At 42.6% G+C, this 16,664-nt stretch overlaps 3 protein-coding genes and 1 long non-coding RNA gene across 5 annotated transcripts in view; 2 read left to right on the top strand and 2 right to left on the bottom strand.

Moving 5' to 3' along the window:
- The window catches only part of grid2ipb (glutamate receptor, ionotropic, delta 2 (Grid2) interacting protein, b), a 32,820-nt gene extending 31,966 nt beyond the window's left edge, over nucleotides 1-854 (bottom strand). Inside the window, exon 1 of the mRNA XM_064952877.1 lies at nucleotides 687-854. Within this exon, the coding sequence (XP_064808949.1) occupies nucleotides 687-777 (91 nt within the window). The 5' untranslated portion in view covers nucleotides 778-854. The remainder of the gene's footprint in view (nucleotides 1-686) is intronic.
- Nucleotides 855-4,802: 3,948 nt separating this feature from the next.
- On the top strand, nucleotides 4,803-11,859 carry zdhhc4 (zinc finger DHHC-type palmitoyltransferase 4). 2 transcript variants are annotated; one of them, XM_064950488.1, is made up of 7 exons: nucleotides 4,803-4,961; nucleotides 5,328-5,461; nucleotides 5,593-5,666; nucleotides 9,662-9,840; nucleotides 10,067-10,192; nucleotides 10,415-10,635; nucleotides 11,412-11,859. In XM_064950488.1, the coding sequence occupies exons 2-7, from the start codon at nucleotides 5,339-5,341 to the stop codon at nucleotides 11,706-11,708; spliced, it is 1,020 nt and encodes a 339-aa protein (XP_064806560.1). In that variant the 5' UTR covers nucleotides 4,803-4,961; nucleotides 5,328-5,338; the 3' UTR covers nucleotides 11,709-11,859. The 2 variants fall into 2 exon arrangements, with proteins under 2 accessions (XP_064806560.1, XP_064806558.1); XM_064950486.1 differs by having other exon boundaries at nucleotides 4,807-4,961; nucleotides 10,415-10,659.
- A 332-nt stretch (nucleotides 11,860-12,191) lies between these two features.
- LOC135523673 (uncharacterized) lies at nucleotides 12,192-13,747 on the bottom strand. Its single transcript, XR_010452858.1, has 3 exons — nucleotides 13,097-13,747; nucleotides 12,460-12,538; nucleotides 12,192-12,354 (listed from the first exon to the last, which is right to left on the bottom strand). It is a non-coding gene; the product is annotated as an uncharacterized LOC135523673 (long non-coding RNA).
- An 11-nt stretch (nucleotides 13,748-13,758) lies between these two features.
- Nucleotides 13,759-16,487, top strand: pgp (phosphoglycolate phosphatase). Its single transcript, XM_064950490.1, has 2 exons — nucleotides 13,759-14,691; nucleotides 15,003-16,487. The coding sequence occupies exons 1-2, from the start codon at nucleotides 14,097-14,099 to the stop codon at nucleotides 15,326-15,328; spliced, it is 921 nt and encodes a 306-aa protein (XP_064806562.1). The 5' UTR covers nucleotides 13,759-14,096; the 3' UTR covers nucleotides 15,329-16,487.
- The last annotated feature ends 177 nt before the right edge of the window (nucleotides 16,488-16,664 follow it).

Here is a 16,664-nt window from a genome sequence, read left to right as displayed (position 1 = left end):
AGGAGAGGAGCATGAAGAAACACATGGAGTATGATGAGGATCAACTGAAAGATGTTCTGTCGCCTGCGGATTGAGACGAGAATAAGAGAAGCAGTGCGGTGCTCTCAGCCCCTGTCAAACCCTTGGGGTCGCCGACCTCGAACAAAACTCCAAAGGCATCTCTGAGTACTTGACCTTGAGGAGCGGGAAGCACTCTCTTCCAAAGTGAATCCAAGTTCACGGAATCCCTATCTGACGGAAGGCTAGGAAATAATACCACTCTATTACTTGCATGAGAATGACTCAAGTGTACAAGAAGCAATGTTTTCTATGCAAAAATATCTGCCATAACCAAACACAGAAAACACATTTATATCTAGGAGTGAAGATTATTGTGCTTTTTGGGGTAATACACTCCAATCACTAATGTTTCATTTTGGAAGATTTACAACATTATATAAACTATAACAAGTATACAGCATTAAAACAGGATCAGAATGAATACATGAGTTTGCTTCCAAAATTGTCCCTGGTCACACATACCAAATATAGAATTATACAAATATCTATTCTGTTTGATCATGTGCAACAGAAAATCTAACATTTACCCTACAACAGAGACAGTTTCTGCTTGCAACCTCAAAAGCCTTGAAACAGTACAGTCATGTGTTTCAACAAGTCGATAAAAGTCATACAGATAGACTTACAGTCATCCTTAGATGGATAGCGAGGAACAGCGGGCTTGTTCTGGTTCCTGAAAGAGTATCTGCCTTTCTTGTTCTGCAGAAATTTCTTCATCTTGTATCAGACTTGATCAAACTGCAGGTGGCCTGCATGTGAGCTAGTATCCAACCTGGCTCCCTAACTGTGTCACAAGAGTTTAAAAAAAAACTCAGACCACAACAACAACCCCCATTTAAACAAGAGGGGTTGCCAATTAAAAATAACTTATATTCAGAATCATCCACATTGCCACCTCAACACGAGAAAAGGGTGACAGTGCATAGAACACCAGTGGAGACTTGACACAGAGTTGCTCCAGCATCTCCTCTCAGAATATGCCCTTGCAGTCCTCCAGCCCGTTTGCACAGTGTTAATCATAAAACTGGGACACCCTCGCTCCACTCCGCTCCTTAATAAAACCTCTCTCCAAAAAGGGTATTGTGAGGCCCCATTTTCTTCTATAAATACTCCTCTGTCTCTTTTCCTGCTCTCTCTCACGGCTAGGTACCTCTCCAAGGGACGGAGACTGGCCCAGAATCACTGTGTGTGTGTCGATCGGCGAGGGGTCGATGAGCACACTAATTGGAGCGTCTGCCTGGGCGCATTAATATGTGTGGTGTGTATTGTAGTGTATGTGTGCTGGTGTATAAGTGTGTGCCACAATGCTCAGTCCCATTGAGAAGGAGCAGGGGCAATTTAAGACTTTGCTCTGGATTAGTGGGATTACAGGCTGAATCTTAAACTCCCCCTCCACCCCCCATCAGGACAGGGACACATGCCCCCCTTCACTAGGGTTAGGGTTGTGGAGATATCCACACGGACTCAGTTACAGTGGTGCGTATGTATGCCTCTGATCTGGGTTACTTTAAAACATTGCTGCAGCAACGTGTCCCTGGGGTAATTTACAGTAAAATAGAGTATTGGGAAACATAAGGGCAATCAGCAGGCTAGTTAGTTAGTCACATGGCCCTCAGTCAATAGTAATTGAGCACTGCCAGTGAGTTGTGGTATATATGTCAGTGCATGTGCAGTACATAAATTCAAAATGAAAAAGGTTCATCACACACCCAATCCGGATAATTGAATTACTGATCAGAGGGTGTAACAATAAACCTACACAAAATAGCAGGGGTTTAATGAGAGGGGTTCCTTATAGAGAGAGACTTTTATTGGAGATGAGGGACTTTATGGAGCACTGTGAGAGTAGTTTTCCGTTTTTCTTCTAAATGAAATCAGTAATAACATTGTAATAGCATAGTAATAACAAATGGATGTAGCAACATTAATAACACCTGGCCTATAATTAGCCTAAATACTGTACACTAGTATGTATACTAAGACAGCTACGTAAATGACTTATTTTCCAACAGAAAACAGCAGAAGTGCAGAAGTACCCCATGTCATATTTAAGTTAAAGAAACAGCACAGCCCTGGTTATACATACAGGGCCAGGTGAATTATTCTCCAGCCATGCTTGTATCTCCAAACTCTCATCTTACACCTCGCTCAAGATGGTCACTTCACATGTATAGAGGAATAAGGAAGAGCAAGTGAGAGCAAGTGACATTATACAGGTCACTGAGCCTGAGGTAAGATGACCCCCCCTGGTCGGTAGGTACCGGACTATTTGTTCATTCAGCAACATTGGCAAGACATTACGTTGTTTAAAGCAGAGAACAACTAGACCAAAACGACAGCAATATTCAATCAAGTCATTTAGATACAGAAACAAATGAATACAACTGCGAGAGTTGATAGCTGCTGAACCCATCATCATGTAACAACAGCCTAAATTGAAGCAGCTGGTGTGGAAGTGAAGAAAATGTGGAGATTCCCAACACTAAACAAACTGTGGAGTCTACAACCAACATTATTATTTCAGAAAGAGTAGAATAAGATGTAGTCTTACCTTTCAAGTCCCTGAGAAGATGAAGGAATACACTACAGAGCAAGTGCCTCTAAGTAACACTCCTCTCACTAACAGTAATGTGTAACATGAGAGCAGGGCCTGTTTGAAAATGCAGCAAAGCCCAGCAACCAGATCCAACAGCTTGTGTCATCATGATGCATTTTGTTTTGTGTGCAACTGAGGAGCAGGTGCACAATATTGAAATGGGGTAAAATGGTGACCATTTCTACTTATTCATGAATTTTCAATGTGTAGTCAATTTGCAAAAAGTTTGAGTTAATGTAAAGTCAAACAAGTCTAAAGCATTTTAGTCTAACTGAATTGAATTTAGGAACTTGACTGTAAATGACTAACAACAAACCTTGCCATGCATAACATAAAATAATCAATCATGAATTACTTATAATGTATCCATTTGTTTACAATGTGTCGAGTAACAGTCCATCATAAGCCGAGAAGCAACACTAAGGTTTTTTGACGTCACACCAGCAACAGCTGTGCTAATCGTCCCGGAGGTTACAGAGCAATGGAAGATGTGCTGAGAAACAAGGGACTTTTTGGTAGCTTGAGTCCTGTGGGTTGTGAATATGGAGGTTGAGAACGGGAGGTGGATAGGTGTCAAGTACAAAAAATGGAAAACAGTTTTTCAGGAGACACCTGAAACCCCACCTCTTCAAGGAATACCTAGGATAGGATAAAGTAATCCTTCTCACCCCCCCTTAAATGATTTAGATGCACTATTGTAAAGTGGCTGTTCCACTGGATGTCAGAAGGTGAATTCACCAATTTGTAAGTCGCTCTGGATAAGAGCGTCTGCTAAATGACTTAAATGTAATGTAATGTAAATGAGTTTTGAAGAAAGCGGAAAAGTTGAAGAAACAAAAGGGGTAAAACTTGGGACAGGAGAGGATGTTGAGAGAGAAGTACAAAAATGGAAAAACATAATTGACATAGAGTTTGAAGGAGGAGCGGATTCGGAGCTGCACGGTTTTGAGTTTGATATGCCTGTAAGAGTGGGAAGAAAGGGTGACAGAGATTATTCTTTCCCAGTGGGAGTGACATTTTTGTAGAGAATGGATCCTTGCCTTCTGACTGATCCATATCTGGTGTCAGGTTGGGTGAAGAAGAGTTTGGGGACTGTTAAGTCAGTGAAAGTAAATTGAAGTGGACTCGTGATGATTTTTTTCAGTTTCTTCCATACAGAGTGAGCAGGCGCTCTGCACCACACGCCTAGGGACAAGAACTGTGACTTGCTTTGATCTCTCGAGCAGGGCACTGTTGAAAGGAGTGATAACTGGGGTGGTGTTAAGGATTGAGGAGGATCAACTAAAATGGAAGATTCCCGGTGTCTGTGACTACCCGCCGTTTGGTGTGACGCTGACCCGGTGGAGAGCGTGGTGAAACAGAGAAGACACTGTCTGTCCTGTTAAGTTTTGATGCTGAGTCTTTACCCGAAAAAGTCCAGTTAGGACGTGTCATTTCGAGATTTTGTCCTGAACCCATTATGGTGTTTTAGGTGCCAAGCTTATGGTCATGTTGCAGCAGTGTGTAGGAGGGAGATTCCTAGATGTGAGAAGTGTGCAGGGGGCCTGAGACAAAAGAATGTGTAGTATCGGTGGAAAAATGTGTGTGTGTTAACTGTAGGAGACCCATAGTGTTGGAGATTAGAAGTGTCTGGTGAGAGGTTGAGGTTGCCAGGATCAGCTCAGTGTCATATGCTGAGGCAGTAAAGAGAGTAGTAGAGGAAGATGGGTCCAGGGCGAGGGATCCTAAGAGGCTCCCTTGTGAGTAGGCAGAGGCTAATAGAGAGTGAGAGGAATAACATGTGCTTCAGAAAGGTTGGTTTATTAAGGTTGGTGTCCTCCCAGGCAGCCGGGCTGGTGTAGGATCAGATAGGGCCAAGTAGTGGAATAGTGGTGAGGTTTTAATAGGTGTAGGGTTAGTTGACAGGGCAATTATTCTTCCCTTTTCACCGGCCTAACACTACAGTACAATAGGTGACGGTATATGTTCCTCTCGGTTGCGATCTGCCAATTCAAATTTAAAGTAGTAGAAGAACAGCTGCGCTATAAAAAAAAATGTTAGAAACGTTAGCCACATGCTCCGGAAGTTTTCCATTTTGTATCGCAAAGTATAATGGATTTATAGTCCAGTTGGGAGCGGTAATGCGACATATTGGATGCCAACCGCTGTTAAACTCCACCGATCTGAATCGATGAAGAAGAAGAATGCTACGGAAGTGAAGACACCCACACCGTGCAAGAGAATGGTCCAAGGAAGTTAATGAAGTTTACTGCAACGCTAGTTAAGGCACACATTTAAATGATGAATTGTACATCCCACAAAGAGGGTAAGTAACAAGGTGACTCGATTAAGTCATGATTAGATAAGTAGCTAACTCTCAGCTACTGTTGAACTAGGCTAGCTATGGCAGTGAAATGTGGAAGGAAGGAAGGAAGCAAGCTAGCTAGCTGCTAAGCTAGCTAGCTAGCTAGTTAACCTGTCGTTGCGAACCAACCTGAGCACCTGCGTCTTTTAACATTAGCAAATGTTTAGTGTTATTCGTTATCGAATAACACTAATAATTACATCTACTTACACTACGATGATAAGTTAGCTAGCTAACGTTAGTTATTTCTAGTCAGTGCTTGACAGCCAGTTATCTAACAGTAGGCTGTTTCCTACAATGTTCCTGACATGTTTCCTACTCTGACAGGTTAATAACAAATGGATTTCCTCACACTATTTGCTATCTATGTGGGGGTTGTGCTGACCTGCATTGCCTTGGTTTGTAAATATTCTGGTCAGCAACAAACTCCTTTTGGTTTACTTTTCGACTCGGTGACAAAGGTAAGATAGAGTCTATCAGAGTACGGCACTTCTCGAAACGTACACAAAGTGGTGCTATAGCGCCATTGTAATTATAGCCATAACCATAGAGATGTTCATTTATGAAAGTATGCTCTTATTTTGTTTGACAGGTAATAGCACCTTGGACACCACTATGGCTTCAAAGCTTTACACAGAGGACCTTGCACATGCTATTTCATCAACGGTAAGTGAACAACCTGGAAAGCACAACTTTTTTTGGGGGGGGCTGTCCCGAATAAAAACAGTATTCTGTTCTTTCAACCAATCGACTGATTTTAAAACGTGTAGTTTCCCATATATAGACACACCCTATGTGTTGTAATAAAATCAACAAGGCTATATGAAGTCTACTGAGCTTGTCTCACGCTTTAAGCACACTGTGATTAAATAATTAAGACACACAAATGACTCGAGGGAGCCAGAGAGAGCCGAACCAGAAGAAAAAAACATGTTCCCGAACTACCACCTCCCACTACTGCTGGACTTGGCAGATTCTGCCATTACCCTCCCACCTCCCAAAATCATTGAAAATGGGCTACACCAGGGATCAGCAACCTTCTACATTTGGAGTGCCAATTTATTTGACCATTTCTACTGATCTGCGTGCCAGTTATGATTTTCACATTTTCGTGGACATGTTTCATTTGTTTTAAAATAAAGTATTCGTATCGCAAAATCATTGTCATGTGTGATTAATAAAAATGCTATCTAAATGAAAATGAGGCTATACAAATCTAGAAGTAACTTCTATTGACATTGCCAACGATGTAAAAAAAATAGCCTACATAAAAAAGCCAACAAATTAAAACATTGCAGCTTGCAGGTAGAACTTATCCCGGTTGATCTTTTTTATAAATCACAGACCTGGCTGGGGTATCCTGGAAGGATATTGATCTCATCCTGTCAGTGGCGGATACCTGTGTTTTTTTTTTAAACGCCTTCCTCACAATCTTAAATAAGCATGCCCCATTCAAGAAATGTAGAACCAGGAACAGATATAGCCCTTGGTTCTCTCCAGACCTGACTGCCCTTAACCAACACAAAAACATCCTATGGCGTTCTGCATTAGCGTCGAACAGCCCCCGTGATATGCAACTTTTCAGGGAAGCTAGAAACCAATATACACAGTCAGTCAGAAAAGCCAAGCTTAGCTTTTTCAAGCAGAAACTTGCTTCCTTCAACACAAACTCCAAAACGTTCTGGGACACTAAAGTCCATGGAGAATAAGAGCACCTCCCAGCGGCCCACTGCACTGAAGTTAGGAAACACCACCGATAATTCTACTATAATTGAGAATTTCAATAAGCATTTTTCTACGGCTGGCCATGCTTTCCACCTGGCTACCCCTACCCCGGTCAACAGCACTGCACCCCCCACAACAACTCGCCCAAGCCTTCCCCATTTCTCCTTCTCCCAAATCCAGTCAGCTGATGTTCTGAAAGAGCTTCAAAATCTGGACCCCGACAAATCAGCCGGGCTAGACAATCTGGACCCTTTCTAAAATGATCTGCCGAAATTGTTGCCACCACTATTACTATCCTGTTCAACTTCTCATTCGTGTCATCTGAGATTCCCAAAGATTGGAAAGCAGCTGCGGTCATCCCCCTCTTCAAAGGGGGGGACACTCTGGACCCAAACTGCTACAGACTTATATCTATCCTACCCTGCCTTTTTCTAAGGTCTTCGTAAACCAAGTCTACAAACAGATTACCGACCATTTCGACTCCCACCATACCTTCTCCGCTATGCAATCTGGTTTCAGTGCTGGTCATGGGTGCACCTCAGCCACGCTCAAGGTCCTCAACGATATCTTAACCGCCATCGATAAGAAACAATACTGTGCAGCCATATTCATTGACCTGGCCAAGGCTTTCGACTCTGTCAATCACCACATCCTCATCTGGAGACTCGACAGCCTTGGTTTCTCAAATGATTGCCTCGCCTCGTTGACCAACTACTTCTCTGATAGAGTTCAGTGTGTCAAATCGGAGGGTCTGTATGGGCCTCTGGCAGTCTCTATGGGGGTGCCACAGGGTTCAGTTCTTGGACCGACTCTCTTCTCTGTATACATCAATGATGTCGCTCTTGCTGCTGGTGAGTCTCTGATCCACCTCAATGCAGACGACACCATTCTGTATACTTCTGGCCCTTCTTTGGACACTGTGTTAACAACCCTCCATGCGAGCTTCAATGCCATACAACTCTCATTCCGTGGCCTCCAATTGCTCTTAAATACAAGTAAAACTAAATGCATGCTCTTCAACCGATCGCTGCCTGCACCTGCCCGCCTGTCCAACATCACTACTCTGGACGGCTCGGACTTTGAATATGTGGACAACTACAAATGCCTAGGTGTCTGGTTAGACTGTAAACTCTCCTTCCAGACTCTCATCAAACATCTCCAATCCAAAGTTAAATCAAGAATTGGCTTCCTATTTCGCAACAAAGCATCCTTCACTCATGCTGCCAAACATCACCATCCTACCAATCCTCGACTTCGGCGACATCATTTACAAAATAGCCTCCCAATACCCTACTCAATAAATTGGATGCAGTCTATCACAGTGCCATCTGTTTTGTCACCAAAGCCCCATATACTACCCACCACTGCTACCTGTATGCTCTCGTTGGCTGGCCCTCGCTTCATAGTCGTCGCCAACTGGCTCCAGGTCATCTACAAGACCCTGCTAGGTAAAGTTCCCCCTTATCTCAGCTCGCTGGTCACCATAGCAGCATCCAACTGTAGCACGCGCTCCAAGTAGGTATCTCTCTGGTCACCCCCAAAACCAATTCTTCCTTTGGCCACCTCTCCTTCCAGTTCTCTGCTACCAATGACTGGAACGAACTACAAAAATCTCTGAAACTGGAAACACTTATCTCCCTCACTAGCTTTAAGCACCAGCTGTCAGAGCAGCTCACAGATTACTGCACCTGTACATAGCCCATCTATAATTTAGCCCAAACAACTACCTCTTTTCTTACTGTATTTATTTATTTAGCTCTTTTGCAACCCATTATTTCTATCTCTACTTTGCACATTTTTCCACTGCAAATCTACCATTCCAGTGTTTTACTTGCTATATTGAATTTACTTCGCCACCATGGCCTTCACCTCCCTTATCTCACCTCACTTGCTCACATTGTAGATAGACTTATTTTTCTACAGTATTATTGACTGTATGATTGTTTTACTCCATGTGTAACTCTGTGTCGAACTGCTTTGCTTTATCTTGGCCAGGTCACAATTGTAAATGAGAACTTGTTCTCAACTTGCCTACCTGGTTAAATAAAGGTGAAATCAAATAAAAAATAAACATTGGTTATGCATGGCCTTTCTGCAAGGAACTTTAAAACATTGTATCAACTTGGTCCATTCAGCCCTGCTAACAAACTTGCAACATTGTATAAAATATGTTGGACCCTCAGTTTCCCACACCAGTGAGCTCTGGACAGACACAGCTGTAGGCTATTTGTACAAGGGATATTCATTTCCGGTAGGTCTTATGACTTTTCCACCTGATAAGAGAATTACATTTTCTTTCTCTTTTACACCGAGTGGTTATCACAATGGAGAGAGCTGGAAAGATTGAGGAACTATTGTCATCCTCAATGGATGTAAAAAATAAAAAAATAAAAAAATAACTTGCTGTTTTGAGTTGAAAATATATATTTTTAGAAGCTCTACAGCTCATTAGTGGTGGTGAGTTAATACAATCAGAAATGCTATCAGATCCCCAATGGGCACATTTTATAAGCCTACATTTGATAACTCGTAAATGGAATGAAACAAACCTAAACTTGTTTCTCACAAGTGTAGCCTAGGTTGTGTGCTCTGCAAACAAAGTTGTCATTTGACAATAAGAATGGTAAAATAATAATATATTGACATGAACAGAAAATTACAGTAACTGAACTAACATTTGTAGATTAGGAATTAAAGGGAAATGTACTACTGGTGTGCCATCCCCGCAATCTCTGCAATGGTTTAGTCCATAGGTGTCAATCGAGACATGGCAGAATTTAGTTGTTTTCTTTGCAACATCCCGACTAAAAAATTATCGGTTGAACAGCAGCCTGTCGACTAAATGGGGTCAACCCTAGTTTTGAAAATTGTTATATTGAATAGATTTAAAAAAACACAGTCCCTCTGATTAACTGTTGGCCATTGTCTCCTCATAGGAACAGAATGTTTATCTATCTCCATATCTTACTGGAGGGGGCCGTGTACACAGAGTTCACCTATGAGGTGTTTGGATACTGCAGGGACATGGACACCACTCTCTCCAGCCTATCAGTCCCTTATGTTCTACTGGTGGTCAAATCCTGCTTCTTCTACCTCTGCATTAGAAGGGAACCTGGTAAGTCAACTATAACACAGACTAGGGCCTATTTAGTTGACAGAAAATCACAACATAATACATTCCTATCTGAAGTGAACGTTCTGTAAAGTTTCCCCCTGAGGAATATAAATGACACCTACTGAACAGGCTCCTGCTAGTTATTTTATAAACTCTTATGGATGCACATTGTATTGTGCAATACAATCCCACCATGAATATAATTAAGTACGCTCTTTCTCTGTAGGTACAGTTACAAAGAAGCGACATGCTGGTCAGCTCCAGGTATACCCATATGACAAGAGGATGTTCCACCCAGGAGTCTGCTGTCCAACCTGTCAGCTGGTCAAACCTGCTCGCTCAAAACACTGTAGTAAGTACTAAAGATTGGCCTTTGGCTTTTAGTCGCAGGCATTAGATCTAATACTGTACCTCTGAATGTCTACTATATAGGCATAGTACAGTCTATAAACTATACTTCTCAGAACAGTGTATAACATCCTAAGATGCATTGTTACATAATAATGTATAACTGCTACTATTATTGTCTCTAAACTGTATTGAATAGCCAATGTGTTGCCCTTGTTTTGTCCAGGAGTCTGCAATAGGTGTGTGCAGCGCTTCGACCACCACTGTGTCTGGGTCAACAACTGCATCGGCGCTCAGAACACCCGGTACTTCCTTCTCTACCTGCTGAGTGTGTGTGCCATGGCAGCAGACATGGCACTACTGACGGTGGACATGTTACTGCACGCTGTGGTGCGATCAGGCATCCTACAAGCCCGTTACATAGATGATGATGGGCAGCAACAGCAGGCAGGGATGCTCTTTGTCATACAGGTGAAAGACTGGACATAGACACGCACACAATGATATTGGTGCCTGATGTTTACATGGAGTTAGTATTTCCTTCTGCCTGTTTAAACCCAGCAAGTCTGATTTAATTCATTTAAATATGAATGTCATGAATGAAATCCTATCTAGTTCCATTAATGTGCCACAGAAATCACCACACACTTTGTCTCAGTTTACAGATGTACTATTTATTTTTTTATTATATTTTAATTTTAAATTCACTTCCCACATATAGAATGAGTGTACAAAACATTAAGAACTCTTCCCTGAAGCCTATTTTCCCCTCAGAATAACCTCAATTCGGCAGGGCTTTGGACTCTTCGACACCTTGTAGTAAGCGTTCCACAGGGATGCTGGCCCATGTTGACTCCAATGCTTCCCACAGGTTGGCTGGATGTCCTTTGGGTGGTGGACCATTCTTGATACACATGGGAAACTGTTGAGTGTGGAAAAACCCAGCAGCATTGCTGTTCTTGACACAAATCGGTGCGCCTAGCACCTACTTACATACCCCATTCAAAGGCACTTAAATATTTTGTTTAGCTGATCCACCCTCTGAATTGCACACATACACAATCCATGTCTCAAGGCTTACAAATCCTTCTTTAAGCTGTCTCCTCCCCTTCATCTACACTGATTTGAAGTGGATCATAGCTTTTACCTGGATTCACCTGGTCAGTCTCATGGGAAGAGCAGGTGTTAATGTTTTGTACACTGTGTATATTTCCTCTCCCCAGCACCTGTTCCTGACCTTCCCCAGGATCGTGTTTATGCTGGGCTTCCTGGTCTTCGTCTTCCTGCTCCTGGCAGGCTACACCATGTTCCACTCCTACCTAGCTCTGGTCAACCAGACCTCCAACGAGTGGTACAAGGGACGAGGGAATGTCTGCCAGCACTGCCACCCCTCACCTGACCACTTCTGTGGTCTGCCAGCCTCTGACCAGTCCAAAAGGTGGTTCTATAATAGAGGGGTGCTTAGAAACCTGGGGGAGATATTTTTCCCCCTCTGTCCCGTGCAGAAAAAAGATAATTGAGTTCAACAGAGGCAGTTTATAGGCCCACTAGCTACAGTACTGAATGTTTGTCATTTGTATTTATTTTTTAAAGATATTGTTGTTGGTATGTGGATTTTGGGGGATCTTAAATATTTTTCTAACTGGCAATAAAGCTTCTGTATACACCTTTTCCCTGTTGTCTGTTCCTTGAGATGAATTTGCAGATGGTCTATGCCTATCAAGTTTAATTGAGTATTAGAGGAAGCAAGGATGCATATCATGCCTACAGGTAATTCATTTTCATTCAATGCTTGCTGTGTATACACACATGCATTTGGAGCTTTGCTCGCTGCTTGCACAACATACCCAGCCATCACCAACCATGTCTTGTGAAATCTTGATGTTTTAAGACTAAAATTAAGATGTCTAAGACTGTCTTTAGACACGTCTTGGAGATATGTCGAGACGTTTTATTAGTTCTAAATACTAATCACTCACTCCAGAACTCATGCACATCCATAGCACAAATTGACCTGCACACCAAATCAAAGTAATCTAGATTTATTGACGAGGCAGAAGCAACAATAACTTGGTAAATGTGTTATAGGGCTCCAAACTATCTTCAAGTCTTTACAGCCAGATTGTCATCTCTTGTTTGGGGATCTCTGAGTTTCTATTGCTTAATCTGTTGGAAAGTATGTAGTTATGTATCATTATAAATACAGCAACATCAATAACAATACTGCCTCTACCCTGCTATTTTCTTGTAACTTACTTCTGAATAGCTCACCTGAAGCAGAAAGCCCAACCATCCACGAGGGCTTAATGTTTGACACCAGTGAGGACCCTAGTTTTATTCTATGTCCAGTCTGAAAATAGAATAAATCAGTTAAGCATATCCATGCATAGAGGTTAGCACTCAGATAAATCCAGTCTACTCTGCAGCATGTGAGGTTGATCAACAAAACAAAAAAAATCTAATCCACCAGCTATTTACTTTGGGCATTTTTTCACGTAACATTTAGATGTATTCTCTATTAAATAAAACTGCACCGAAAATACAAGAATTGCAGTCAGCTGTTAGAGTAGATCAGCTTTGACTCAACATGTCTTGAAACATCTGTATATAATCAGATGGTGATGGCTGAGCTATCACCGAAGTTGAGACATTTGACATGATCCCTTCTCCCTTTTCTGATCCCGCATGGATTTAATGGGCAACTGAAAAAAAGTAACATGCCTTTCAGAGATTTAACTAGCTAGCTACATCATTTTTTTTACTATAATTGTTATGCTAGCTAATGACAGTTGTTAGCTACTAGATAGCTAACCAGAGTCTGCATAATATAAAACAATATGTCATTAACATATTTCTTCATATGGACTAAATATTGTTTGGGCTAAACATACATTACATATTAAAATACTTTTGTAACAGTTTGTAAATCCTCCAGGTCGTTTGTGAGTCTTGCATCATCTGTCAGTTGACTGAAGAATGATCCGCGAATTTGAAATATTCAACATTCCAAAATAAAATGTCTCAAGACATAACACTATGTTGCGTCCCAGAGCTGATTGGGGAGTATGAAGTGGATCCGCAATGAACCTAGGTGGTGTGTTCGTAAATTGCGCTGTTGGCGTTCGTAAATTCAGAGCGTTTCGCTCTCGGAGCGTTCAGAGCCACATTGGACTCTCTGACGGAGGAGTAGGGTTGATCCGAGCGTTCTGACTTCACAAGGGCAGTCAAGCACCCAGCTAACTGGCTGACGGTGGCTAGTTGGCTAGCTGCTTCCAGACACAAATGAGAGAACACCTCACTCTGACCATTTTACTTGCCCTAGCAGAGCTGGTTAGGCTGTTTTCATGTTATCCATATCGTTTGGTGACTGTAACTGTGCTGCTGGTAACAATTTAATTACGTTTTTTGCCGACGTTTACTGACAATGGTCATATCCAACGTGTTGCACGTTTGTAAATGCATCCGTTATTCAGCGCTCTTGCACACAGACGAGAGTGCTCTGAAATCGTACATAGCCAAAGTTAATTTACGAACGCACCCTTAACCTGTATATATTGAACCGAGCAAGGAACCCGGAAGAGGGCACATGGATGCTCCTGTCACTTTAAACCGGTGCGGAAGTGTGTTACAGTATGGATTTGATGCAATGATATAAGGTCAGGAAACTTCGCAATAAATCGTTATTGAAGACACCAACTGATTTAACTGGAAGATCAAACGAAATAGTACCCGTGCTTAAATTTAATGTCATATTTCTTCGGGAGATTGTTCTCGTACATTTTTCGCTAAACGTCGTGGCTAGTCTACAAGAAAGTGGTAGCATACAGTAGCTAGCCAGTTATTTTTGGACACTGACTGATCGAGGAACAAGAGATACCGGTAGCTGACAGTACGCACACGTTTTCCCAATGGCTGTGTCAAAATGCACCCGGCTGAACGGTCCATTAATAAAGCAAATGTTAGATTCTGTGGACAGTGTCCTCTTCGACTGTGATGGTGTCATCTGGCGAGGGGATCAGGCAATCCCTGGCGCCCCTGACGTTATCAACCTGCTCAAGAAGAATGGAAAGAAAGTGTTTTTCGTCACCAACAACAGCACTAAAACTAGAAAGATGTATGCAGACAAAATGGCATTGATGGGATTCAACGCAACTGAAGATGAAGTGTTTGGAACGGCGTACTGCTCTGCAATGTACCTAAAACATGTATCCAGATTACAGGGCAAAGTGTATCTCATAGGAAGCAATGCAATGAGGCAGGAACTAGAAAAGGTTGGGATCCAGCAGACAGGTGTGGGGCCTGATCCGATATCAGGTGTCCAGATCGATTGGGCAAACGTGCCCCTGGACCCTGAGGTGAAGGCTGTGGTTGTTGGGTTTGATGAGCACTTTAGTTACATGAAACTGAACAGAGCCCTGCAGTACCTCAACAACCCTGACTGTCTACTGGTGGGAACCAACACTGACACCAGACTGCCCCTGGAAGGAGGCAAAGCTGTCCCAGGTAAGTAGGATGTTGGCTATGCAGAGACAACAGCTGGAGTATTAACCAACAAGACTGTGGTTACCGTACACATGGAGTGCACACCATCTGTGCCACAACGGGCCAGACCTCTGTGGCATAGCCCGTAGTGCTCACATACAGGGAGGCTACATGAGTGCTGTGTTAATGATCTTTAGTAGCTTACAGCGAGCCAGTGTGATGTGATAACATGAGGGGTTTTCCACTGCCCCAAGTCAGATCTTTCATATCTTACTGTATGTTTAAGCATGTGTCAACAACACTGAATGTCTTCCCCTCTCTGTCTCCACCAGGGACTGGCTGCATCCTGAAGGCTGTGGAGACCGCAGCCCAGCGCCAGGCCCAGACGGTGGGAAAGCCCAACCACTTCATGTACGACTGTGTGGCCAGCCAGTTCGGCCTGGACCGCACCCGCTGCCTCATGGTGGGGGACCGGTTGGACACGGACATCCTGCTGGGGTCCAACTGTGGCCTGAAGACCCTGCTGACCCTGACCGGGGTGTCCACTGTGGCCGACGCTGAGGCCCATCAGGAGAGTGGCTGTCCAAAACGCCTTGGGATGGTGCCTGACTACTACGTAGAGAGTATTGCAGAACTCCTGCCTGCTCTACAAGGATAACCAGTCAGGGTGTGGAAAAGAAAAATAGGTTTTTATCTCAATGAGACTTTAGCCTGATAGATGATAATTAGATTAATATTGACTAATTATAAAGGACCGTTAAGGACTGTGTGCGTCTGAAAACCCAGGCTTGTTTCCGGATTACGGATGTGAAAATTCAGGAAGGTACAGAGAGTTAATCAACTGCTTCGATTATACTAAGACTGCAACAAAACAAACCTATATTAAAGTTATTTTTACTACAGTATGCTATGGCTGAATATGTGTATTCAAGATATACAGCCGGTGTAGCTGACTCCTCATGGAGAGCTACTGGGTGTGCAAGCCTTTGTTCCAGCCCTGCTGTAATGCACCACATAGATTCAGCAGCAAAAAAAGGAAACTAATAGTAGGGCTGGAACAAAAGCCTGCCCAGCACACCCAGTAGCTCTCCAGGATGAGGGTTAGCTACTCCTGATTTCCAATGTTGATAAATGGATTTCACTTTTTTTTTTCACAAGAGTTGTTCAGGAAATGGTAGTGAAGTATGTGCTGTGTGTTTGGGTGAAAAGGAAGAAGGGCTATGCAAGGCCTGTGTTCTTTGCTCAATATCCCTCTGTAGCAATGATCTCAAACACAGTCGGAGGAAATGTGTACACACTCCTTTTGGGTATTTCCCTCATCTGTGTGCATACATTTAAAATCACATCACTCAATATTTATCTAAAGCAGAGAGCTATGCAGAAATACAGTAAACTGGAGTGCACTGACAATTCATCAGGAATTATATATCTTATGTTGTCCACTCTCATTCACTGTACCAATGCTGTGTTTATTGCCATTTACATTACCCATTCACGTGAGGAAGTATACATAAACTGAGTTATACTCTTATTGTATCCTGATGTATTGTAAATGTAAAAATATAACTACCAATTGCTCCCATTCAATTAGAAGGTTAGGGGTTTGCGCAATAATCAATGATCTTGTTTAGTGTGTTTTAATGTAACATAATGTCAGTCTTCTTAGTAACTAAGTGTCTATAATACGTTAGATTGTCTGTACTGCCAATACAATAATCAAACTACTGTATCATCCTCTGTCCTTGACAACAGTATTCACCTTGACTCAAGTTAATCAAACACTGATAAAAAATAAACATACCTTTTCCAAAATTAAAGGCTTCCCTGTGGATTGTGTCAACTTCAACACAGCGGGCTGTGCTGGACCCTGGTGTTATTAACACAGAAGCTCTTAAAGTCACCTTGGCCTTTCATCGACTGGACGGTCCTTCAGTCCATTCCTCATATCACCCTGCCATGGCCGATGACCGAACCTGTCCACAGAGGTGAGTTTG

The sequence above is a fragment of the Oncorhynchus masou genome, chromosome 31 (genome assembly GCF_036934945.1).
Source record: "Oncorhynchus masou masou isolate Uvic2021 chromosome 31, UVic_Omas_1.1, whole genome shotgun sequence".
In the NCBI taxonomy this organism is placed as follows: Eukaryota; Metazoa; Chordata; class Actinopteri; order Salmoniformes; family Salmonidae; genus Oncorhynchus; species Oncorhynchus masou.
The sequence above is the reverse complement of the archived record's forward strand: the minus strand, read 5'-3'. Positions and strand labels throughout refer to the sequence as shown.

Excerpts from the sequence above, each read along its gene's own strand:
- zdhhc4 (XM_064950486.1), top strand. The coding sequence starts at position 5,339 with ATGGATTTCCTCACACTATTTGCTATCTATGTGGGGGTTGTGCTGACC. Across the intron at positions 10,193-10,414 it reads TGCTCGCTCAAAACACTGTA|GAGTCTGCAATAGGTGTGTG; the intron begins GTAAGTACTAAA and ends TGTTTTGTCCAG. Across the intron at positions 10,660-11,411 it reads GGATGCTCTTTGTCATACAG|CACCTGTTCCTGACCTTCCC; the intron begins GTGAAAGACTGG and ends TCCTCTCCCCAG.
- pgp (XM_064950490.1), top strand. The coding sequence starts at position 14,097 with ATGGCTGTGTCAAAATGCACCCGGCTGAACGGTCCATTAATAAAGCAA. Across the intron at positions 14,692-15,002 it reads AGGAGGCAAAGCTGTCCCAG|GGACTGGCTGCATCCTGAAG; the intron begins GTAAGTAGGATG and ends TGTCTCCACCAG.